This window comes from Crinia signifera, chromosome 4, assembly GCF_055691185.1.
Source record: "Crinia signifera chromosome 4, ASM5569118v1, whole genome shotgun sequence".
Classification (NCBI taxonomy): Eukaryota; Metazoa; Chordata; class Amphibia; order Anura; family Myobatrachidae; genus Crinia; species Crinia signifera.
Genome location: NC_139220.1, coordinates 185,775,321 through 185,801,003, shown reverse-complemented (window position 1 = coordinate 185,801,003; position 25,683 = coordinate 185,775,321). Strand labels below are relative to the sequence as shown.

The window sequence follows — 25,683 nt, the reverse complement described above, 5'->3', positions numbered from 1 at the left end:
CACTTTGGGTTAATTCCATACCTCCCAACATGACATTCTCCAGGAGGGACAAAATACTCTGTGGTGAAACACCTTTCTTATCAATTAACCTGTTTAAAACAGGTGATGGCAGTCATACATTAAGATAGAAGTCCAAGAACAGAGCAGTGTCCCTCCTGGAGTTTATAGCTACATAAGAGTTAATCTGCAGAGCAGAAATGTACAAGGCATAGGAAGCGTTTGCTCTTTTCCATGTACCATAACATGTATCTGCAGACACACCATGGCAAGGAACCGAAGTGTAAGCAACCACACAGAAGTCTGCCGCTCACCTCTCCGTAGTGTGACTCCGTATACAACTCTCCCGCCAAACAAACACAAAAATCTCGTCACGTCAGTGACTCACACGCCTGCCACATTCACATCACGTTACTGCACCTGCCCATGTCAATGATGGCGACGATGCGTTTAAGTGTGATGTCTCCACAACCGAGAAATTCTATTACGTCGGTTATAGACTAGGTCTTCATAAAAATGGCAGGCGCTGCAGTAATCGCTATTTGGCTGCAGTAGTCAGGCGGGTGAGTTATGGCCATCCTGCCAGTAGTACAGAAAGCAGTCTTTTGCTGCTGACGTACCTAACGCTGGACCTCTAGCTACTGACTGTGAGCTGGAGGAGGACAACTGTGTACAGCTCAGCCTGATTGGGCGAACGAAGTGTCAGTCAGCTAATCCGGCTCGTCTTGTGGGAGGTGGCTGCAGCTGGGACCGGCGCGCGATGCTTGTAGCGGTGCTAGACGCCCTGACAGCCCAGCAATATCACCACTTACACCCGTCTAGCCGGTTCCGGCCAATCCATGTGCAGATCCCCGGGGGCGGGCCCGGAGAGTGCCGGGGCAGTGTGATGGGAGGGTATTAGCAGCACGCCACGCACCGACACCCGCCCAGAAGCCGGGCTGCATCAGCCGCAGAAGCTGGGGGCACTTGACATAAGAGATTCTATGGAAGGGCCCATTAGTGCCGCCAGTGTGTCCTGTAATACAGAGGCTGGGTCTGCCTGCTGTCCACCGAGGCGTCTTACATCCAGCCCCCCACAGTCTGCTGGTACCATGCTTCCTCCGAATACGGAGCCTCCTCGGTCCTTAGCAGAACAGTCGGAGTCCCCGGAGAAACGACGGCTGGAGCCGAGCAAAGAGCTGCAGATGAGAGCGTTCACCTTGTGCAGAGAGTACCTGCGGGGGGTGTGGAGGAGCATCGAGCCGCACCAGATGAGGGTGTCTGTGGTCAGGTAAATGTGTTCCCTGGAGGGGCGCTGGCAGCAGGCATGTGGCATCGCCCTTTTTGTGATACCATTGGGGTCGGTGTGAGGGGCATCTCAGGGTCAGATGGAAAACTGCAGATATGTTCTTCATACATTACAGTTCTGTATTACACACTGTATGCATGACACACCACACACTATAATACTGCTCAGGAGGTCCTGCATGTCACGGTGCAGATAATTGGCTAATGCCGTATAGTGCTAGAGCTGGCAGTGCAGTCGCTTCTCCTATTTTAATCTTGTGTAGACAGGGATTCCATTCCCCTGTAATCATCCACAGCACTCCACAAGATATTCTGCATATACTGTAGTATACTGTACCCCCTAACTGTCAGTGTCAGCCCTGGTTTGATAACTCTGCATTGTCCTTTTGCATACAATGTATCGTATGTGATCCCTGCAGGTGAGCTCTCCGATCCGATGCACAGGTGACCACACATCGGATTTGGAAACAAAACACATACAATTTGACACTTTCCACCAGGTTTCTTGTTCTGGTCCATCAAAAGTGCCCAAATCGTGTAAGTGTGGCTTACGTTAGACTGGCTACACACCTGGACCCACTGCTGCACCAGCCCAGCAAGGTATAAGTACACACTTACTGATAAGAAGCTCTGTGTCGGCCAGCGAGGCATTTCTGGTTGCTGGCGCACATGGATACGCTCGCATGCCCATTGCTGGAAATGGGACGGGCAAGTCACAATTGCCGGCTTGGCTAATGGTTCGCCGAGAGCAGGCTAGATGAGCCTGACTCCATCTGTACAGATGTAGCGCCCCTCTTCCTTGCAGGGGCTGGCGATTCCATTGCCAGCCCCTGCAAGGAAAATGGGTGCTACATCTGTCTGTCACCATCGCCAGCCGTTGGAAGGGGGCGCACGAGACGCTCGCGCACCCCGTTCCGACAGAGCTCCCTGCCATCGCCGGTCCTCACCGCTGCCCTGAACCTTCCACTAACCCTGCCTGTCTCCCTGAAGTGGAGATGGGCAGGGTCACACCGCCCAGCTGCCAAGTGACTGAGACCAGTGTGAGACGCACGCGCGTTCCAGTCTGATGAAGTCCCTCTCTGCCAACGGGGAGGTTCTGGGGAGCGCTGAGAGAGACTGGGTGGGGCTATAGCTGTATGTCATCCTTAAGGTGCTCATACACTGTGTGACAGGCAGTGTGATGAGATGCGCGCACATCACATCGCCCAGCACAGAAAGTCTGTGCAGCCCATGCTTTTAGTACTAGATTGCATCGTATCGAGTACAAAAAGCACAGTGCTGTATCACATTGTATACTTTTGTACTAACTAGATGCTATGCAATCTAGTACTAAAAGCACAGAGTTCATTGCACCGTGTATGGGCACCTTTAAACTCTGTGTTTACCCTGAACAAGAAAGTAAATCAATATGTGATCAGCTTTGAACCAGCTTATAGTTTATTTCTGGGTGATTTCCCTATTAACTGGTGGTGCTCCCAAGAACAGAATACTGAGTACTCGAAAAGTGCAAAAGAACTTCTGTCTTGCTGGATCTTACAAACAAAACCCTTTTCTGCGGGATTTGTCCACATACAGGTTGAGTATCCCTTATCCAAAATGCTCGGGACCAGGAGAATTTTGGATAACGGATTATTCCGTATTTCGGAATATTTTAATATTTCAATGATGTATTTTGAAGTATCTTGCATTTATGCTGTATAAACACATAATATACACACAAATATATTTTATTACCACATAAAATACACACAAATATATTTTAATTGTTCAAAAAATAAGGTTTCAAAACGTGAAACAAAATGTGTGTACTATCTCAGCATTGAATTTGAATGCCAAGCAATCATTGTCTTGCACATATATAGTGCCAGTTACATATCATGTCCTCAGTGATGCTGTTACAAATGTCCCCAGTGAGTTTTTAGCAAAAAAAATATTTTTTTTTTCACTTTCTGGAATGTCCGTATTTCGGAATAATTCGGATAACGGATATTCGGATACGGGATACTCGACCTGTATTTTATGATTGGAATCCACAAGCACTGGCATTTCCTATTAGCGTACATTGACCATCAATAATTTTAGTTGGTCTTGGACCTCCAAACCAAGGCAACCTGTAGGTGTCTGAAGGCACTCCAGGGTGTACAGGTACAGGCCCCCTTATAAGAGCACTCACTATTCACTTTAAATAAAACCACCTGTCAGTAGGTATGGCAATGGAATAGTGGTTGCATTGCCATCATATTATATCTTGCAGTGATATGTAGCCATTTTAATGGTTAAACCATTTAGTATGCATGAGCAGAGGTATGTGCTAATGAGCTGAGCTGTGGACACCATGTCCCGATGCAATATAGGTTGTGAGTCATTGAACATCAGCATGTAATAGTTTGTGGCTGCCATTGCAATCCCTGCATTGAATGGAAGGGACATTTAAGTTGAAACAAGACTATCAGTGGTTGTTTCCGGTGACCATCCCTGCATATCAGTAAAATCCTTTCTATGTTAATATTTAGGGGTGTATTTACCAGTGCTGATAGCATGCTGTCATAGCTCGCCATCAGTACACAACTGACCCCCCCCCCCCATCCCCTTCACTTGCCGTTTCCACCGCGCTGGTTCTTTTCAACAAGGTGGAAATGGCCAGGTCGGCCATCAACACGGCAGCATCAAATGTAGCATTTGTGGCAAACCTCATAGTTTAAAGTAAGAGGACGGCGAGGATTTCCCCAGAACACTGAATACAGTGAGTGGCCGGCAAAGGGGTTTGACGCAGAGGAGGCTTGTTTTTGGCGATCCTCGCAGAAAACCAGCCATCCTTGCCACACAAACACCTTCGCCGGCGGCATTGAATACCACCCATTGTCTGGTTACCACCATGTGTCAGCACAAGCCTTATGGGCGATTTAGTAGGTCACTGACAAATAAAACTCAGTCTATCCCCTTCGGCGGTGCTGTACTGCTGGTGCAGTAAAACTTAGTAAAGAAAATATGTATGGTACAGTGACCATTCTGCATGAAATACTTTTTACCCATATGTTTTATCTGGATTAAGTGTAAGATCCACTCCATCTCCACAGACACTCTCAGGAGAATTGGGTCTGACTTGTCCTAACCATGGGGGGCTTTACCAGTCATTCTAGTACCTGCTACGTGGCTCACTGCTATACTGTAGCTACAGCTTTTCCATTTTGCACATCCTGCCTTTGGCTCTGTCTTTTGTTTACAAGGCAGGTACAAAGATTACAGATTGTTGCTCAGGTGTTTTCATAGGTCATGCATGATCAGCATCCAATGTCCAACAATCCATGCTGTTACCTAGTATAATTAACCTGACACACATCTTTATTTCTTTGATATGTTTTACTAATATAAGCTACCTAATGGTAGCAGAAAACCTACTTTATTACCTATGACCCAATGGGGGAAATTAAGGTCCTTATGTATTTGCGGGGCGCCCACTAAGCAAATAGCTTAGTGGGCGATTCTGCGTAAAAAAATCGCATTGCATGCGATGCGATTTTCCGATGTAATTTATTCACTGCTCTCTGGCCCTGGGTGGTGCAATGAAATCGCATCACATGCGATTATATAGGGTGCGATGCCATTTACTGTATTATACACTTGTATGACATACAATGGGATTTAGGCACCCCCAAGTGTGGCAAGCGCAGCCAGCCCCGCAAGGGGCGTCGGAACATGTCCTCCCGACCTTTTCATACCCTCACTATCCACGTAGGCGTGGAGTTGATTTATATAGTCTGTCCAGCGCAGCGATCCCCGTGAGGGGACGCAAATTACGTTACATGTATTCCGCATCCCCTTGCGGGGCTTGCTGCACTCGCCACGCTTCGGGCTCACCACACTATATAAAATCAGCTCCACACCGACGTGGATAGTGGGGGTATGAAAAGGTCGGGAGGACGCGTTCCCCCGGGCTCACTGCGCTCGCCACGCTTCGGGGTGGCGTGGGGGGATGCATAAATCCCAATGTATATCATACAAGTATATAGTACATTAAATGGCATCGCTCCCTATAAAATCGCATGCGATTTTATGTGCGGTGCGATCGCATGTGATGCGATCTCATTGCACTGCCCGAGGCCAGAGAGCAGTGAATAAATTACATAGGAATATCGCATGCGATTTCCCTACGGTGCCGTCCGTATGTTAATTGGGCGCCCGGCTAATACATAACCGAAATTTACTAAGATGGGAGTTGTATTTCTCATGAAATATAGCTATAGGCAACCAATCATAATCTACTTATTTATTTAGAACCTTCTAAAAGATATTAGATCATGGGTCCTCAAACTGCGGCCCTCCAGATGTTGTGAAACTACAAATCCCAGCATGCCTTGCCACAGTTTTGCTATAAGGAAGTGTTAAAACTGTGGCAAGGCATGGCGGGATTTGTAGTTTCACAACATCTGGAGGGCCGCAGTTTGAGGACCCATGTATTAGATAGTATCTGATTGGTTGCCCAATGGAACATCCCGTCTGAAATAGAACTCCTATCTTATACCCCTTTCACAACAGAAAATGCAGGGTCCCACCCTGGAATATGGCTGGGGCTGGCCCCTTTCAAACCAGAAAAGTCCCTGCATTTTCTGGTGTGAGAAGAAGGCGGGCAGAAGGTGCAGAGTACTCACCCCGGGTTGTTGGTCCTCTGTGCAGACCAGGGATCCACACAGGTGGGTGCAGATGGCAGGTCAGACAGTGGGAGCAGCTGTCCAGCTGCAGTGAGGGTGCCGGAGAGCTGCGTCATCTATATACGCCGCCTGTCCAGTCATCTGCGTCCGCTGCCTGTGTGGATCCCCGGCCTGACAGCACACCGAAGACCGGCAACCCGGGTGAGTACCCCCTACCCCTTTCAGGAACAACACTGCTCCATAGCTGGCAAAATTATTTGACATCGGCCATAAACCATCAATGAATTTGAATTGTCGATGGCCATCCCTACAAGTGAACTCAAGAGGGGTTATTACAACTGTCAACAGTCCTGTGCACCTTAATTTTTTTTATTTTTTTATTTTCCTTCGATATTGCAGTTTTGAGATTTCTTTTAAATGTCCATTTACAAAGCAGTAGCAATTTTAACTGTAAATTTCCTGTTGAAAGTGGACATCTTCTATCGGAGCACTCACTCATGTTGGGATACGGTCATTAGGTCAACATATATATTAGGTTGACCATTGAAGGTCGACACCTGAAATAGGTTTACATGGTCGGAAGGTCGACGTAACCATTAGGTCAACATGAGTTTTTCACAAGACGAGTCCACATCCACTATGTTAAAATCCGGGAGAAAATCCATTAAAAAAAAAAAAGGCATGTCAACTTTTTGACTACCTTCCCATTGTCAACCTTAGCCTTGTTGACTTAATTCAGGTGTTGACCTTCAGTGGTCAAGTTAATGTATGTCGACCTTCATACAGTCGACCCTATGACCCCTACCCCTCGTGTTTACAGTGTCTATGCTCCATTGGCTGTAATATTTATCATGTTTTGTATACATTGTCTTTCAGTGGTGGGCTCAGTAATCTGCTATACAAGTGTAGCCTCACGGATACCGTACAAACTCAATCTACTGAGCCACGGCAAGTTCTCCTGCGCATCTATGGAGCCATCCTGCAGGTGATTTATTGGTTTGTTTAATGCCGAGGAAACTAGTGCTACCGCCTTTGTCCACAGGCGTTACTCTGTTTTTGAAATGTGGTCACTTTAGCCAGTTATGTTACTAGAGGTACAGTTCTGTAGGTTGTTTTATAATAAGGGCTGAAATATATATTTGGGTAGTAATTTTATTAAGCATTTACTAGTAGACTATTATTTTTTTCTGCAAATGTTAGTTGCTTAGTGTGGACTTGATGTGCTAGGAGGGTGGTACTTGTTATCCACTTGTTTTGTATTGACCTTTTTGCTGTACTTCTTTCAGGGTGTGGACTCTCTTGTTCTGGAGAGCGTTATGTTTGCAATTCTTGCTGAGCGTTCACTGGGCCCACAGCTGTATGGCGTGTTTCCACAAGGACGCCTAGAGGAGTATATTCCGGTGAGAAGCCAAACCTGGAGGAAAAGGGAGGGCTATGAACGTCCATATACCTGTTTGAAATTTAGTTGACTTGAGAATGGCAGGTTTTTTTACAAAAACATACGTTTGGGTTTGGTTGCTAAACGTGTAGACGAAAAACCAAACACATGCCAAGTGGATGGAAGGATGGGGGTTTTATACCATATTACTAGGATGGCTTTAGGCAACTGGGAGCAAATGAATATAGTACTATATTTGTTAATTCATGCAAGTCAAATTTTAATATTTAAATAATAATTTGTTTCTGTGCAGTTAAAATACTGACTGCTTTTATTTTTACACTGCAGTATATATCTCACTTTAAAGTAAAATCCCACCCAAATCTTATTCTCTCTGCACAAGTTACATCTGCCACACCTGCAGTGCACATGGTTTTGTCCATTTGAGAAGGAATTTGCCTTTGTAAATGAACCAGAATAAGGGTCATAGTGAAAAAAATCTCCTGATATCTTGAGCTGTATGATGTATTGCAGCTAGATGTATGAGGTAGCTGTAGCTCCCTGTACCTCCTTGCAGCACACTTTCCTTCCATAGCTCTCTGCCCTGTCACAGCTTACAAACCCCATACCAACATATACTAGTGTGTCTTCTAGAACAAGTAGAGAGCTTACAATATTTATGCCATGTGTATGAAACATCAGCTGCTGAAAGAGCCCAGGGAAAGAGGTGAGAGTCCAAGCAGATATAGATAGTTACACATAGGAGAGGACGCACTGTCCTGATATTATATTAAGCAGAACAAACTGAAAGCTGCACCATCAATTTTGTAATGCCCCTCAGGTGCTGAAAAGGAGGGGGTTGTTCTATGCTACAAAGACACACAAACATGTTTTCTTCCAGCACATCAAGGTGAATTGGCAATAAGATTTGAAAAGCCACATGGTAGTAGTTCATTCAGCAATCTTCGTTACATATATTTGCAAAGATATAGAAAGCCCTTAGGCCCCTTAAGGCGTTTCTGATACTGAAGGTCCATGCACTGCATGATCGCAGTACCAACTATTATATTAAGCAGCACATGAATTACACTAGCTACCTGGCTTGTACTGTACTGTGTAACAATGTACATAAAGTAATGGTTCCATCCGTAAATTAAATTGGCACAGCTATCTGGCAGTCACCCTAAGAACATTACCCAACAGTAACGGGTGATAGCGAAGAAGCATGTTCTGAATCAGGCCCTAATATTATTATTCGGCGGACACCTACAAGGCCCCAAAGCGCCCCCCCCCCAATCATTCCTAGCACCCCAGGCTGCAGCCTATTTGTTAATCAGGGGCTGCATTTGGTGTTGATGACAGCCACCAGAGGCAGCAATCTGAAAAATAAGAAGGAAAGCTGGGCCCAGACAGATGCTCATTACTGGGGCCCTGGCAGTGGGTGTTACAGCATAAAATATTTTTTCTATCATACCAATGGTGGTCACTGGGACAGTGGGGTGTGGGTGGAGCTTCAGCTACAGGCACCAAGGAGATTATATTTCTTTGAGTGCAGCCCAGGCTCCTCCTCCTCCACGCCCCCTACAGGCTTCAGTTTTTTCTTGGTGCCTCATGGCACAGGATGTCCAAGGAAGGGCTGTGTTCAGCCCTGTGATTATACTTCAATTTCATTTTATTTTTATCTTCTTTTTTTTACTGGAGCAAGCCTGTGCAATATACCAGGCTGCTCTCCTGGTCCGGGCCGGCTCGCTGACCTTCATGGCCAGGCCTGCCAGCCGTCCCTCTTGGCAACACACCGGGACATGCCGCGGCCGGATCAGGTAAGCTGACTCCTCCGGGCTCTAGCACGCTGGTAGCACGCGGCGCCGGGAACCGGTTTCCCGGTGCAGGGGTCAGGTAAGTGGAGCCTCCTCACCTCCTCAGTAAGGTGCGCTGAGGGAACGTGGCGCCGGGAGGAACTGCTTGCTGTAGCATGCGAGTCACTCTTCCGGCGAGGTGGCACACTTAAGCGGCAATATCGTCGGGAGTTGGTGCGCTCCCGGCGGTCCTGGCAGTGGCACCCGGTCGTTTCCGCGTCCCACTAGACCACCAGGGATTTTCAGCTTAATGGGGATCCAGCAGTCCCTGGGGTTCCAGGAGGGGACGGAGCTTCCCCATTTTCTCCGCCCCAACCCCCCTGGCGGCTGCCTACTCGGTTTTTCCCGCCAGGGGAGCCTTCTCTCCCCCTCCCCCTCTCAGCATGAGAGATGCTGCTCAGGTGCAAGTCAGAGCAAGTAGAGAGAAGGGCACCCGGCCTCCCCCAGACCTTACAGTCAGGGACCAGGCTTGCATTCCCTGCTACCACACTATCTCAGTGTGTGTACAGGGTTGGTGTGTTGCCTTTACACTTCCTGCTGTATTCTCAGCAGTGTGTGTATATATGTGTGAAACTTTTACCTCAGTATTTGCCTGAGGAGTGAAGTGAAAGATTCTGCACCCTCTGTCACGCTGACCTGGTGTCAGGTTACACTGTTCCCCACCTCACTCCTTTGTGTTGGTGTCAGGTCCTAGATGCTTTTAACTAATGTAAAAGAAAAAAGCATCTCTGCTGGGCACTTGCAGTCACAAAGCAGACAGATCATCAAAGAGTACTGGGTTCAGATCCCAGGATTGGCCCAACCTCACAGCTAAGCAGTGTTGGGCCTGGTTTGTTCTTGGATGAGAGACCACAGGAATACAGGTCCTGTAGGTCTCCTTCCCAATCTGGGGCGGCATATTAGAGAACAGGCTTCTCAGCAAACGTTCTCCCGCCTACTCGTATGTACATGCTTACCTAAGTGTACTGGTATACTGTTCTTATACACAGTATATACCTGTCCGCAAGCCACATGCTTACCTAAGGGTACTAGCATACTGTTATACACAGTTCATGCCTGACTGCAAGCCACATGCTTACCTAAGTGTACGGGTATACTGTTCTTATACACAGTACATGCCTGTCTGCAAGCCAGATGCTTACCTAAGTGTACTGGTATACTGTTCTTATACACAGCACATGCCTGTTTGCAAGCCACACGCTTACCTAAGTGTACTGGCATACTGTTATACACAGTTCATGCCTGACTGCAAGCCACATGCTTATCTTAGTGGCTGGTAAACTGTTCTTATACAGAGTATATACCTGTCAGTCTTACAGTCCTCTGTTCCTCCCCCATATAGGGGTGGATAGCATAGGACAGGGGCTTATTAAGGCAGTCTGCTTACCCTGCCTGTGCTGCTGTGAATTCTACTGAATATTTGTATAAACATATTCAGCAGCAAAGGGTCAAAAGTTCACTGCTATCCTGTAGTGCACAAGTAATATATGGTGTACTGCAGATGAGGTATACTGCTGTCCTAGAGTACACAGAGTATGGGATGTACTATGGCTATGCTAGTCTGCTCTGTTGACTACACAGAGTAATACTTGTGTTGCATTGTGGATTATATGTTCCTATGTTGCACATAGTAATATATAAAAAGGACATGTCACACATGTGGTATGCTACTTTTTAGTTGGACGATAAACTGCCCATTCTGTAGTTACTCACAAGGGACAGTTGGCCCCTTTGGGTGAGCATTACTAATATATGCTTTGCCAGGATGCAGCGATTCAGTCCCAGCGGTTAGGACTTGGGCAGGCACTTAAGGCCCCTTTGGCTATAATGCTTGGGATGCCTCTATACACTTTTCCCCACCTCCTCTGGGAGCAGCGGAAAAATTCAAGATGGGATTGGGTCTCCCTATAGTGTCTAGTCTGCTTTGTGAACATTGGTCCTGCTACCTAAGGTTCGGACATTCCTCCCTAGAGGGAGAAACGTTTACAATAACTGTGCCTTATTGCTGATCTCTCCACCTAGTGGAAGTACAGTATATCCTATTCTAGAGCATATACTTCGGTGTTAGTTTTCAGTCTATCAAATAGACTGGTTCTGATTACCAGGCGTCGTGGCCAGGTAATGGGCCACAACTCATACTCAGAGTACCTGGTTCAATGCACATAGTGCATGCGTACTCAGTAGATACAGTCACTCCTATCAGTGGACACCATTATACTGGTACCTTCCCCTCAGCGTGGCACAGTTTTTTATTGCGACCTGTTCCTCGTGAAGAAGCTGGACAGTTCTTACGGCCCATCCACAACCCGAAGCAGCTTTCAGGATGTGGTAGTTTGTAGCGGTTCCTTCACTTTGCGGTCCAAGATCACCATTATCTATTCACGGCCTTGCCTTTGGCACTGTCAACGGACCCGTGAGTTTTTAACAAGGTCATAGCCATCGTGGCAGGGTTTTTGCGAGCTATGGCAGTCCATCTATTGCCATATCTGGACAACCTACTAATCTTAGCATGGTCTCCAGAGACTCTTCACAGACAAACTGACTTTAGACCTGTTTTCAATGCCATGGCTGGCTAATAAAGAAGTCCAGCATGGTCCCTCCACAAACTATGATTCACCTGGTGGTGCTCTTCCTCTGTGCCCTCCTGAGAGCATTCCTCAAGCATGGCAGAGTATATATTTACCGATACAGAACGGTCCTGGGGAAGCTGGTATTCTGTTGTGAAATTACAGAATTTTCCAGGCTACACTACACTCTGCAACTGGAAATGCTCCACCATTGGAACCATTCTCCAATAGACCTCGAAACCCCAAAAGTTTCTTCTTTGGTGGTTTTATTCCTCCAATCCTTTGGAAGGGAAGTCAGTTCTCCATTCAAGACTGTACACTTGAAATGACCAATGAGAGTCTTAGAGGTTAGGAAGCGTTCCTCTGTAGCTTCTCCTTGCAGGCTTGGGTGTTTAGAGAATAAGCCAGGCTTCAACACGCCATGAGAGCAGTGCTTCTGATCCTTTACTGGGCAGACCACCATCGTCTTGCACTGTCTGTGGTACACATCCCAGAAGTGGAAGATGGTTTAGCTGAGTTTCTCAGCCGACATTCAGTCAGGCAAGTGGGCTCTCTACAAGGACTATATCCAGTTGTTAATAGATCACTGGGGCCTCCCACAGATAGACCTGATGGCCTCATGATTTAATCGCAGGCTTCAGCATCACAGATCAGCGGTGGTTTTTCTCCTGGCCCCATAGGGCTTGGTTCGTAGACCACCTCGCCATTTCCGTGGAGCCTCCTCAGCGGCTTCCCTTGAGGTGCTATTGTAGAGTCTGTGCCCGCACCCGGATATTCCCAGGTTGGCTTTACCGGCGTGGCTCTTGACATAGAACTCCTGAGGACTAAGGGTCTTCCTCCTGTGGTGGTCACGATCGTGATCGCGGCAAGAACGCCATCCTCATCCCGAATTTATTATCGGATGTGGCAATCCATTTACCATTGGTGTTCAGTTACGGGATTTGAGCCACAAGACTTCTATTTGTCTAGGGCATTGGCTTTTTACGGTTCGGTCTGGATCTGGCCTTGAGATTAGCCTTCCTCAAGGTACAGGGTTCATCAATTTCCGTCCTCTTTCAAGGCGGGCGAGCCAAAAGGATTCCGACCCAGACCTTTTTTTCAAGGAATTGCGTCATATACAGACTTCCTTTGTGCCACCTATCTAGCCTGGGGGCCTGCGATTAGTATTGTCGGCCTTCCAGAGCTCTCCATTGGACCCCCTGGATCCTGTGGTTTTCAAGTGGCTCTCTTGGAAAAGTCTTATCACACGTTTCTCCTTATCGGGGTTTTTGTCCTGATAGGGCGGTTCTCTGTACCCGCATGGAGTTCCTACCTAAGTTATTGCTCGATTTCATATGTATCAGGAAATCGTACTCCCAGCCTTTTCTCCCTCAGAGGACTCTCCGGAACTTTGTTCTTTAACTGTTGTCAGAGCTCTATGGCTCCATTGGTCGAACTACAGACATCAGCAATTCAAATACTTGTGTTGTTTGATGCGGCCATGCGCATTCAAATGCTTTGTTTTGTGGTGTATGATGCGGCCTGACGTTATAGCAAACTTGGGCCCGCTGGCGGCACCTCTCTATCAAACAGGCGTATTTGTCTTCGCATGTGCCAGTTCCTTGGTCTCTTCAGGCCTATTCTACTCGTGCAGGAGAACCCAGTTGGGTGGCTCGGCAGGAGACCTCTGCAGAGCAGCTGTGTCATGTGCCCTCTTGGTCACATACTTTCCTTAGTTTTTACCAATTTGACACGTTCACCACAGCAGTTTCTGCTTTTGGGTGCCGTGTCCTCAGTGCAGCTCAGGTGCGTTCCCTCCCGTAAAGGGACAGCTTTGGGACGTCCCACTGTCCCAGTGACCACCATTGGTATGATAGAAAAAAGTGGATTTTGGTCCTACCTGTAAAATCCTTTTTTCTGAATCCATGGTGGACACTGGGCGCCCTCCCTCACGCACAGTGCTGGCAATAGGGGGGTTCCTTCGGAAACCTTTTTTCCTCCTTCTGGTTGCATGGTTTCCTTTTTTCTCTTTCTCTTCCTGTTCCTTTATGGCTAGCTGTTGAACAAACTGAAGCCTGTAGGGGGCGTGGAGGAGGAGGAGCCTGGGCTGCACTCAAAGAAATATAATCTCCTTGGTGCCTGTAGCTGAAGCTCCACCCACACCCCACTGTCCCAGTGTCCACCATGGATTCAGAAAAAAGGATTTTACAGGTAGGACCAAAATCCACTTTTACTGTGACTCATTATGCCACCAGCTACAGGGCCCCCTTTACTGTGGCAGGCTCCAGTGCAATGTTTCTGCTTGCACCGCTGGTAGTTCGCATCTGAAGTAAATATCCTTTCAGATCAAGCATGATCAATTAGTTCACCAACAGGGGCAATTAAGTCAGAACCAATCCCTGCGGTACATTCTGGTACAGTCACTTTGTTGCACTAGACATACCAGAAGTTGGCCAACACACTGAAAAAATTAAAATTTCCTCTACTGGGTCCTAAACATAGTGCTGAATTTCTTATTTTCCTATTTGACATCCAAAACAATGCAAGCAGTAGGGGTATATTAAGGAAATGCCAGTGACACGGCAGTCACATTTGGTATGCACTGGTATTGACAGCAGGATGTATTAAAGTTAATTAAATATATCTGTAGTGAACGGTCCTTAACCTATCCAATTATTAGATATGCTGCAGAAATTTGGTGGTGTGATTCTTGTTTGGATCTGGCCACAGTGACAAAATGACATCACAATTACGTATACAATTAATTCCATAAACAAAATAATCTAATTCTCCTACATTTACTGCTGCAGTTGTATACAAAGTAGAGGCTGGCATTATAGTCAATGGGTATTATTGCTGTAAAAGGTACATAGGCTTCTTATTCAATGTAGGGATGAAAGGCTCATTAAGACCTGGTGTTGGTATAGAAATTCTTTGACATTTTTTTTGGTACTTGTGTAATAACACTGCGCCCGGCTAGGCTACGTTTTCAGCGTAGGCTAAGTTATGCTGTCAGTGTAGCCCAATGGCTGCCTAGTGTAATGACTCCGCGGCAGCCCTGCGTAGTGTCCCCGTCAGGCATCTAGTCACCGTACTGTCCCACACTGTCCCCGGCATCCCTGGCAAGCCTAGTGAGCGCCTCTCACACAGCGCCAGTAATCGCCAGATCCCCCGACGTGGATAGTGGGAGTATGAACTGGTCGGGGGACACGTAACGCGGAGCTCGCTGCGCTCGCCAAACTTTGGGCTGGCGTGGATAGTGGGGGTGTTTCAGGAACACATTCACACCTCCCATATCATACATCTGAGACAGTAATGACGACGTGTTAACTGGTAACTGGATTTTAGTGAATAATAAAGAAGAAAAAAAAACACTTAAAGTACAATAATATCAAATAAGACAAAAAAGTTTTCAAGAACATACATATTCTGACAGAGGCAACATCCCCGATCGCTCATACATGAAAAAAAAGTCTTGTGGCACTTCTCTGCACTTAAGGCCCAGATTCGTTTGTTGCAGCCATGGAGAAAAACAATCTATTACCTTAACTATCGGGGATATTTTTGAGCCAAGTTTGGGCTTCCTGTTTATTTGTAGAGCGTAAACTCCTGTCCCTTCTCTCTCCAGAGGGGATGCAGTTAGAATCCCAGCGGTCAAAATCCTGACTCTCCCTCTATAGGTGTCCACGACACCAATAGAGGGAAAATAAATTAGTGTGCCGAACGTAGCGAGGCACTGGGCCCGCTGCGTGGCGAGCGCAGCGAGCCTGCAAGGGGGGCGATCCACGTGTTCCCCCCCCCGTCTTTGTCGGGATTTTGGCAATTGGGATTTAGTACCAATCCCCTCCAGAGCCCTAACCTCATAAGTGGACCCTATGTACTTTTCCCCTTAATCATTCATCTAACCTTTGTTTTATTTTTGATTACAGTACTATGGTAGCACATTTAAAATATGTTCATTCCTTTTTGTATGCTTTTTTTTATTATTTGTATTGGGCTTTTGTTACACTTTTTTTCTGCATTATTATTGTTTTGTCTGACCATTCAAAATAAAGAATGAGAGAAAAAAGGATTTAGAAGTGCTCAAATGGAAGTATATAGATGGTGATAAGCAAGATTGGGTGCTATGCGTGACCATAATAAATGTATATCTTTTTGACCACAAATAAATATTGGAATCCTGGAATTGGATATACTTGATGTTATTCTGCTTAATAAAAAATAAATGTAAACCATTAATTTCCTTGTATCAGAGTCGGCGACTGGTGACTTCCGATCTTAGTATCCCTGATGTGTCCAGTGAGATTGCAGTAAAGTTGGCCAGATTCCACAAGATGGAGATGCCTTTTAACAAGGAACCAGTGTGGTTGTTCAAGACTATGCAGAAGTAGGTTTTTGAGCATTGCAAAATGTATGCATTCTGTTCTTCCCTCCTTGTGATAGTAATCTAGAATCAATATTGCATCACCAATTTGTCCTGATGTTCACTATCAAATTCTTGCAAAATGCACTCCCAGTATGTGGAGATGCATGTCAAATCAGCGGGATCATTACTGGCCACAAAAGAGCAGGCATTTTGAGAAGCTGGATACAGTTTTAAGAAGGAACAAATATTTTGCAATGCAAGTTTGATTTTCCCACTGAATTTAATAATAGTTGCAGTTACATTAACATAATGTATACCATATGCCCATGCCCAGGAATTGTATTTATATTTAATACTACATTTGTATGTTTTTTTAATGTAGTTAGAAGCCCATAAAAATGACAGCTACTGCAATGTACTTTCACTTTCAGCCCACAAACTATCTACCCCAGTGGTTCTCAAAATCTGTCCTCAAGTACCCCCAATAGTTCACGTTTGTCAGGTCTCCACACAGAATCACAGGTGAAATAATTAGCTCTACCTGTAGTTCTTTCAAAATGTGTCAATGAATAATGAGTGCACCTGTGCACCTGCCAGGTGACCTGGAAAACGTGCACTGGTGGGAATACTTTAGGACCGAGGTTGAGAACCACTGATCTGCCATACCTCCAATCTCTATCCTCACAGCTCCCTCTCTCCATATCTAGCAAGTTTGAAACAGAAATATTGCATTCACTTTCTGTTTTGACATCTTTTAGCACACAAAGGAGTAATTTGGTCTGTTGAGTGGTCTCTAGTGGTCGTTGGCGGTACTTCACCCTATAGAGGTGAGGAGTAGACGTTTAATTATATAATTAAACCACTACACCTCACCTCTATAAGTACCTATATATAATATTATTATTAAACCACTACTCACCTCTATAAGGTAAAGTACCGCCACCGACCACTAGAGGCCACTCAACGGACCAAACTCTATCTCATTGTCTTTAAAAAAGTTATATGCGGGACACCCAGCCAGAGGGAATTGGAGGTTATGCTCTTCGATCCGCTCCCATTTCCCAAAGCACCTGCATTCTGTTTCTCTTCTGTGCTGTGCAGTCTTTTTAAAAAAAAATAATATTTTTTTTAATATATTTGTTCTGTCTTTTATACCTTTTTATAGGTACATGTCTCAGATTTCCTCTCTCTCTTTCACACAAGCTGCTCTTGTAGAGCAGTTCAACAAGCTGAAGGGTTTTCATTTGGAGGAAGAAATGCAAAGTTTGAGGTATGAAAACTTTCCTCTCATTGTGGTTGGTATTTACATTCCTTTCTTGAAGATGGCTTTCGAAGCTTTCATCTATTACAGTACTGTTTGTACATGACTAATGAATACTTAAGCAAGGAATAACTATTTAAATAATAAATCATTTGTGCTTCAATACCATATACCAGCCCATATTTACTTTAATACCTACAGTGTATGTTTTATCACTTATGTCCATAGTCATATTAGTAATTTCTCGCTCTGACTCATCCCTATAGATGCCTGTTGGAATCCACACCATCTCCTGTTGTGTTCTGCCACAATGATGTTCAGGAAGGTATGACCCCCAACTCCCTTTGTGTTGCCATCTGTTTTTTTTTTTTCTACCAAACGTAGTAAACCTGGCCTTTTCAGCAAGCTGTGGTAGCAGTATGATTTCTCATAGTGTGCTAGCAGTACCTGGTATGTAAAGAGCAAGTTTTTGTATAAAAATCAGCATTTTAATGAACATGTTTTGTATATTTAATACTACAGTTCAAAGAAAAACTAATGGTGTGTACACACCTAGGGGATTGGGCTATTGATTTTCACTATACAGTCCAATTTTATAGCAAGTTAGTGCAAATCGCACCATGTTTGATCCAGATTCGACCTCTATGCGCGGCTCCGCAGCATCGGAATCAAAAGTAGAAATAGACTGCAGCACAGTCTATTTGTACTATGTGGGAATGAGGGCCATGCTGCTCAATGCCAGGTAGAGATGCACCATCTGCAGTCCAAAGCCTGCTACTAATGATATGTATGAAACATAGGAGTGTTGCCCAGTGGTGGATGTTTTGGTCTAATGCTGCTTCCTAGGATGCAGCTTGGATCACTAGTGCAGCAGGAGGCATCTGTATGTAATAGACACCTCCTGCTGCACTTACATACTGCGCTATCACTGCTGTTTCCAAGAAACCTGCAGTGATGGAAATTTGACTGCTCCTTAATGACCCCTATAATGTGGGCACACTCATCACCATTGTCTTATTGCTAGCCAAATATTTTCTTGTAGCCCCTAAGGTACGTGTACATACATGGAAGCTGTTTAGTATTCCCATGTACCTCACAATTACACTAATTGGAATGTAAGTTCTCACAAGCAGGACCCTCTTTCCTCGTGTGCCCTTCCTCATTTTACCTAAATCATATACATACTTCCTTTGATGGCATCTAATCCCTCGGTTTTACTCCACCCTAATACTTATTTCAGTATTGTCTGCTGATTCAGATATGTTTATCTACCCTGTACTTGTCCTATGCTGTGTTGAATTTGTAGGAAATAAATTGTAATAATAATGATATAAGCAAATAGTGGGCAGGATCCACTAAAGGAAAAATGCGGTACAAACCCAGTTATCTGGGTTTTTACCGAATTTTGGTATGCAGGAAAACCTGCACGCTGCGTTTTCACTGCGATGGGTATCGTCAGTAAAAGCTGACTATACCTCATAGAAGCCTATGGGCTTCTTACCTCAACCCGCCCCACACGAACCCCCACCTGTGTCTGGGCACCACAGTGCTGTGCTGCTCCTCCTCCCTGCACTGTACATCCCCTTCCATGTGCAGGGAGGAGGTGGTGCACACCCCTCAGCAGCTGCTGGGTGTAGGGGGGAGATGCTGGGGACCCGCTCACCCTCTGCCGGCTGCTTCGCAAAGGGCACCTCTTGCCACAAGAGCTGCCCTTTGTGATACTAATTGCCTAGGTTAGAGCATATGCGATTTAGTTTCACTGTGGTAGCCAACAGAGGGGGGCGAAGTGGGGCTGCGGATGTTACTGCATTCCGCCCTTTGTCATTATGGCTTTCAATGGGCCCAACATACTTGAAAGAATGAATATCTAGATTTATGTATGTGTATACATATATTGAAACTTTCTTTGATGCTTTCCTTTTTTTATGTGCAGTTACCATGATGTGAACAGAATCCCTTGTTCTGTAGCCTCATGTCTGTATATGAAACTACAAAACAAGTGACACTAATAATATTATAATTAAGCAGATCATGCACTACACCATAAATCTGATACAGTAATAAGTGAAAGCAGGCACCTTATCCTTTTTTGCACCTTTTGAGCAATGGGTTTTGGCTAGGGAAAAACAAGGTTTTTATGTCCGTTTGGATAAGAACAAGGAAACAATTAGTTGGCCTAAAAATATTTGTATATGATTTATTTGTTTGTGGTCAGTGCACATCAGATTGTAGTAAGCCTCTCATTGTGTATTACTGACACGTTTCTCCTACAGGAAACATCCTTCTCCTGTCATCGCGCTCCTCCCACCCATCTGACAAGCTCATGCTAATTGACTTTGAGTACAGCAGCTACAATTACAGGTCAGGCCAACCTACATTATGTGGAGTAGCAGAATATCCATTCCTTGTCTGATCATTTCTCATATCCTTTACCATGTGTCTGGGCTGCTGTTTTGCATGGGTGTTCATTCTTTGTTTGTCCTTGAGGTTTTTTTTTTTTCCGTTACATTTGTCCAAGCACATATTTTTCCAGCACACTGCTTCCACATGCTTCTGAATCCTTAAAAGCATATGTGTGACTAGTCTGTAACAGATAACTGGATATGATGCTGGATTACCTTAATAATATGAATACATGTGATCAACAGTGATAGCAGAAAATATTTCTACCAGCTTTTCATTCAACTAAGTAATTGGCTTTCACATTGGCAATTCTCTTGAATAACCATTGTGATACTGAATTGTGGTTGCATTATTAGTCTAGGGTCATGTATATGCGTGTAACCTGAATAAAAATGATTTTCAGAATAATTTCTTCTGGGAAACTATAGAAGTGCAGCTTTATGATTTGCTATTTCCTATAAATCTAGCTTGCAGTGTTATATAAGTCAGTAACTTCTCACTAAAGTCTTTTTTGTAACCTAGTGAGCTGGATTATATATATATTTTTTCTCGCTAATCTAATTTTAGCATCACAGTTTCTAAAAACATGTGACATTTCATGTATGTGCCAATACACGGTATGCTGAACTTTCATTGCATCGCCTTTCTCTCTCCACAGAGGATTTGACATAGGGAATCACTTTTGTGAGTGGGTATATAATTATCATCATGATGAGTGGCCGTTCTTCAAAGCACAACTGGGGGACTACCCCACAAAAGACCAACAGGTACCTGGCTAAAAAGTTAATTGCAATCCATTTTTCCCTTTATTATGTAGACTCACGTGAGCAGTACCCTCTCTCCTTCTGTGCCCTTCCTTCTTTTACTTAATCACCATACTTCCTTTTGATGGCATCTAATCCCTCAGCTTTATGGTTTTCCTCTCTAAGTAGTAAACTTACTAAAATGGGAGTTGTATTGAAGATTGGATGTAGCAATCAAAATTTGGTTGGCTGGTTTTTTTTAAATATGTTGTGACTACAAGCACAACACCTTGGCATCTTAAAAAAAAAAAGCATGTTGTAAGGAAATCCCTGTTCCACATTCCTGATGCGCGTGGTCTTTATCTAAGTAAGCTGAACCAATGCAGTAAATTCGTGAATACAACAGATATATAGGAAGGTGATTTAGATGAGAGAGGTGCTAAGTCTACCTAGCATCAAGTTTCTCCCCCAAAATTCTTTAATCCTAAAGTATTTCCCATTATTGAACAACTTCTGACTGCTGCATCATCTTCCGCTAGTGTAGAAGTACTTTTCTTTTGGTTCAGTTCATTTGAAGCTTCGAAACAGACAGGGAATTGGAAAGGTATCTAAACTAGTGTTTTTAGTTAAAATGTTTAATGCCAGTGACCTATTCAGTGCTAATGCTTCATCCATTTTTTTGTTTGTGCGTTTCTTTGACAATTACTTTTGCATGTTTTAATTATGTTTAGTCTAAAATTGGTTTAATTGAAAGATTTTAAATAAATCCTATTAAAATCTAATAACTTTGGATTGTTAGGGGTAAATTTACTGGTACTTGTGTAGTTTCACGGCGCCACGTCTGAGTCCCCTTGTGGGGCTCGCTTCGCTCGCCACGCTATTTAAAATCAACTCCATGCCAACATGGATAGTGGAGGTATGAACTATCCATGTTGGCATGGAGTTTAAGTTACTTTTTTGGACATATTTCGTGGCGAGCGTAGAACCCGGAAGTAGCACGGCGCCATGCTGTGAAACTACACAAGTACCAAATTACTAAGATGGGAGCTCTATTGCAGATGTGATGTTACCCATAGCAACCATTCAGGTTCTACTTCTTAGGCGGGGTACACACCATAACGATTAGGGTTCAATTCCATCAATCTGGATCCAATTCTGACCGATTGGATGCAGATTGTATGTAGATTGGGCATGTTTAGATCCAATTCCGATCCGATGCGCGTCCCCGCTGTCGTTTGCTCGTTTTACAGATCCTGCCTGCTGCAGGTAGGATCTGTAAAAGATCCATTCAACTGGATACAGACTCAGATCAGATCGTTAGCAGATCGTGTGCTCCAACAGATCGTGCGACCATCACACAACCTGCTAATGATCTACTAACAATCAGGATCGTTCTGGTGTGTACCAGGCCTAAGTGCCTCTCTAGAGGATAATGGATAGAATCTGATTGGTTGCTATCTTCAATAGACCGTCTATCTTAGTAAATTCTCCTCTTAATGTTAAAAAGCATTTAAGCATGGTTGATCAAGGTTTCTAATATAAAGAAATGTTTCACATAATTATTATAACGAACAGGATTAAATATTTTTTTTATTTTATTAAAACATAAATTTAAAAAAAATGGTTTAAACCCAAAAAAAAAGCAGGTTGTGGGTTGTTGTTTTTTTTTCCCCAACCCTGCAACCAATCAAATTCTACTTATTTTTGTAGTACCTTCTAGAAGATAATAGATGGAATCTGATAGGATGTTGCCCATAGAAACCAATCTTCAATAGAACACCCATTTTAGTAAATTTAGCCCCTAGAATCTACTGTATATCTCCTTACATCTCCTAACCCTAGGTCTCTGCCACCATAATAATTTGTGTCCTGTCCGTTGATTTAAACAATTTTTATCTACCATGTACATGTCCTAAATTGACTTGTACCGTAAGTCCATTGTTTTCTTTTTGCTCATTTATGTAGTCTGCACTGTGGCACCATATAAACAAAAATAAATACTGTTCACCTTCATGCTGTATTTATGCATAGTTTATGGCAAAAATAGGAGGTGCTTTTTATTTGGTATCCTCTTTAATATGCTGTAGCACATAATTGATAGGGATCTCCAGGTTACTGTAGACTTGTAAATGTATCCAGGTTTTGGACATTTAATGTAAAACTCCCTTAGAAATAAAGGTTTAGGTAGATCCTGTCAAGGATGTAGGGGTAGATGTATGAAGCAGTGATAAGGGAGAAGTGGCCCATGGAATCCAATCAGCTGCTCTGTATAACTTCTATAATGCAAATTATAGGTGTTACATCAGTGCTGATTGGTTGCCATGGGCCATTTCTTCTCTGGCTCACTTCTCCCTTATCACTGCTTCATACATCTGCCCCTCAATCTATTCTCTAGTTTTCTGATGTTATGCTCTTTGTTTCTTTCTTCTGTATCATGCTAGATTCACTTTTTCCAATCTTACCTGTTGGAGATGTTCCCTGAGCTCAGTGAGGATGAGCGATGTGCACAGCAGCATGCCATGTTTACTGAAGTAAACCGGTAGGATAACATCCCTTCCCCATATATAATTGGTGCTATAGATGTTCTGTACTTTCTTACTATACCCAATCATCCTTGTGTTCTTCCCATTATGTATTTGCATAATTGTGTATTTGCCCATTAGCCCTGGAAGCAATCTCTACTGGTCTCTAACTGCACCATCAAAGTTAATGCCAATGACAGACAGCTAAAGGCGGGTACACACCTATACAATGGTCAGCCTGTTCTCCCACTATCGAAAGTACAGGCCGAATATTGAGTAGGTGTGTATGCATTGCTGGTGCAGGTGTGTTGGCCTATGTACACTGTTTATAACGCTCATGCAACAGCCAGGGTCAGGTGGTTAAATCTTATGTTCAGTTTAATTTTTAATGGGGTGGCTTCACAATCCCATAGAAACACACACACACACACACACACACACACACACACACACACACACACACACACACACACCCTCTATTCCTATGTGTTGTATAGATGTGTACAGGAATCAGGAGCAGGTAAAGCCGGGGACACACTGAGCTGCTGATAACCCGGTCAGTGGGATATTGTACGTGTGTGTGTGTGTATCCAGCTTTAGTGCTACAACTGAGCATTGCATGGTGCTTTACATTATGAGAGTAGGGGGAAGATCAACACAGGAAAGGATAATGTACTGTGTAAGTTAAATTACAATGTTTGCAACCCAACTTAAATGATAGGGCTGTATCTATGGAGTGACCAGAGGTTACTATCCATTGCATGCAGAAATAAATCCTGTATCTGATCAGTGGAGAACTTAAGGGGTGTACACAAGGGGAGATTCTGGCCAGTATTCAATGCTCCCAATTCTCCGTTTCTTTTCGGCAAATCGGACTGTTTTCACTCTTGTGGTGAATCTGTTTCACTGAAAATGTTATTCACCCTATTCAATGTTCACTGTTCGCCGAAAGCAAACAATGAATGCCGACCAGTTCTCTGTTTCATGCTCGCTGCAAGTCGCTGGAGTATTTCAATGGGGTTTTCACTGGGATTCGCCGAGAGTGTATTCAATGCTAGGATGGAGAACTGCTTTCACCATTGATTTTCGCCATGATTCTCCATTTTGCATTTAACATCTTTTTTAGGTGAACAGCAAAGTGATCTTTTGAAATAAAGGGTTTTGGGGGGGGAGTTTGGTGTAAAAAAAAACAGATTTTTTTTTCTAAGAAGGGGCATGCTATTTGTAATAATGTGCTTAAAGCACATTAATATATATTTAATTTTATTTAAAAAAATATTTTACTTTTTTTTTTTTTTAATACACTTTGGCCAGCAGGGGGCCGGGAGCCGAGAGCAGCTCATTAATATTCATTTATTCACTGCACTCTGGTCCCGATCATTACATTTGCATGATCGGGACAGGGAGTGCAGCGGCTGATGATCCCAGCCCCCTGCCAGCTCTGGGGGGCGGCTCTGCCAGTGTCCTGGCAGCCTTCCTCAGTGTCAGGCGCAGGCAGGGAGACTTCCATCTTCCTGCCTGTCGCCTTCACCCAGCAAATTCACCGCCAGGGGCTCGCTGCCCCTGACGAGTTGAATAGGGTGACACGGAGGGCTGGCAGCGAATGCTTCAGCCCTCCGGAACCCTGTGAATGTGCAGCGAATCCTAAACAGAATTCGCTGCACATTTCGTAAATGTGCATTGAATACTGCACTTTGACTAATGTGCAATTTTGACTAAGCAATTTTAGGAGAGATTTTGGCTAGATGCACCGGAGATTTTGACTAAGCTATTTTGTCTAAGCAATGATAGTCTATGATCTAGTCAAAATTGCCTTGCCTGCACAGTCAATCTATGCTAAGCAATTTCTGCTAGACAATATTGACTAAGCAGGAGAAAAATAGGGAGATTTTGGCTAACCTTCTAGGAGATTTTGACTGTCTAGTCAAAATCTCCGAGCACAGCACAGACACAGGCATGACGCTGGTGCAGGCTGCTTGTGTTCTCCGGGGCTGCAGACAGAGGATCAGAGGCTCACAGTCCCGGGGAAGCAGCTCGTGTCTGACACTTCTCACCTGCCAGCTCGGACAGCCAGCGTCTCCCTCCTGTACTGTAAAGTATTATCTTTAACCTTTGACTTGTGCACACACATCAGCTGACCCCCGTTATTGCCGCTGATGAGTGCACACAGATGGGATGGGAAGGAGGGGAGGAAGCTACAAAGCTCTGTCCCTTAATTAAAGTAAGCGTTCCCCCAAATACAAAAGTAAGAGACACAGGATAATGCGGTGGTGTTATCATCACTAGGCTGCCTTCTAAATAATCTGATGGAACCACTGGCCATTACCAGGTGACTGCTGTCCCTGGTCTCAGTGCCCCCTCCATGCTGTTTCTCATTACATACATGTTTATCTTTGTGAATACATGTACATTTACAGCATGTACACTGTGTATATACCCCCTAGTATCACCCTCCTATGTATACCTCAATACCTTCCATGCATCTCGCCACTGTGTATATACCTCCTATCCCCCCTCCTATGTATACCCTAATGCTGGGGTAGCCAACCCTAGTCCTCGTGAGCTACCAACAGTGCATGTTTTGCAGCTCTCCTCACAGAATCACAAGTGAGCTAATAAGCTACATCTGTGTATCTTTTAAAATGTGTCAGTGATTGAGTGCAGCTGTGCAGCAG

At 44.4% G+C, this 25,683-nt stretch overlaps 2 protein-coding genes across 5 annotated transcripts in view; one reads left to right on the top strand and one right to left on the bottom strand.

The window, feature by feature from the left end:
• The window catches only part of LOC146074744 (uncharacterized), a 24,400-nt gene extending 23,663 nt beyond the window's left edge, over positions 1-737 (bottom strand). The window contains exon 1 of one of the 4 annotated variants that reach the window (XM_083183193.1): positions 618-737. Coding sequence is in view for 1 of the 4 variants with exons in the window: in XM_083183189.1 (XP_083039315.1) it covers positions 238-264 (27 nt within the window). In the remaining 3 variants the exon portion in view is untranslated. Of the gene's footprint in view, positions 1-237; positions 280-311; positions 579-617 lie in introns of those variants that run through there. The other 3 variants (XM_083183192.1, XM_083183190.1, XM_083183189.1) reach the window with 3 other exon arrangements.
• The window catches only part of CHKB (choline kinase beta), a 32,565-nt gene continuing 7,452 nt past the window's right edge, over positions 571-25,683 (top strand). The window contains exons 1-9 of the mRNA XM_083183188.1: positions 571-1,267; positions 6,810-6,918; positions 7,220-7,333; positions 15,967-16,100; positions 17,245-17,349; positions 17,607-17,665; positions 19,614-19,701; positions 20,402-20,510; positions 22,928-23,025. Of these exons, the coding sequence (XP_083039314.1) occupies positions 981-1,267; positions 6,810-6,918; positions 7,220-7,333; positions 15,967-16,100; positions 17,245-17,349; positions 17,607-17,665; positions 19,614-19,701; positions 20,402-20,510; positions 22,928-23,025 (1,103 nt within the window). The 5' untranslated portion in view covers positions 571-980. The remainder of the gene's footprint in view (positions 1,268-6,809; positions 6,919-7,219; positions 7,334-15,966; positions 16,101-17,244; positions 17,350-17,606; positions 17,666-19,613; positions 19,702-20,401; positions 20,511-22,927; positions 23,026-25,683) is intronic.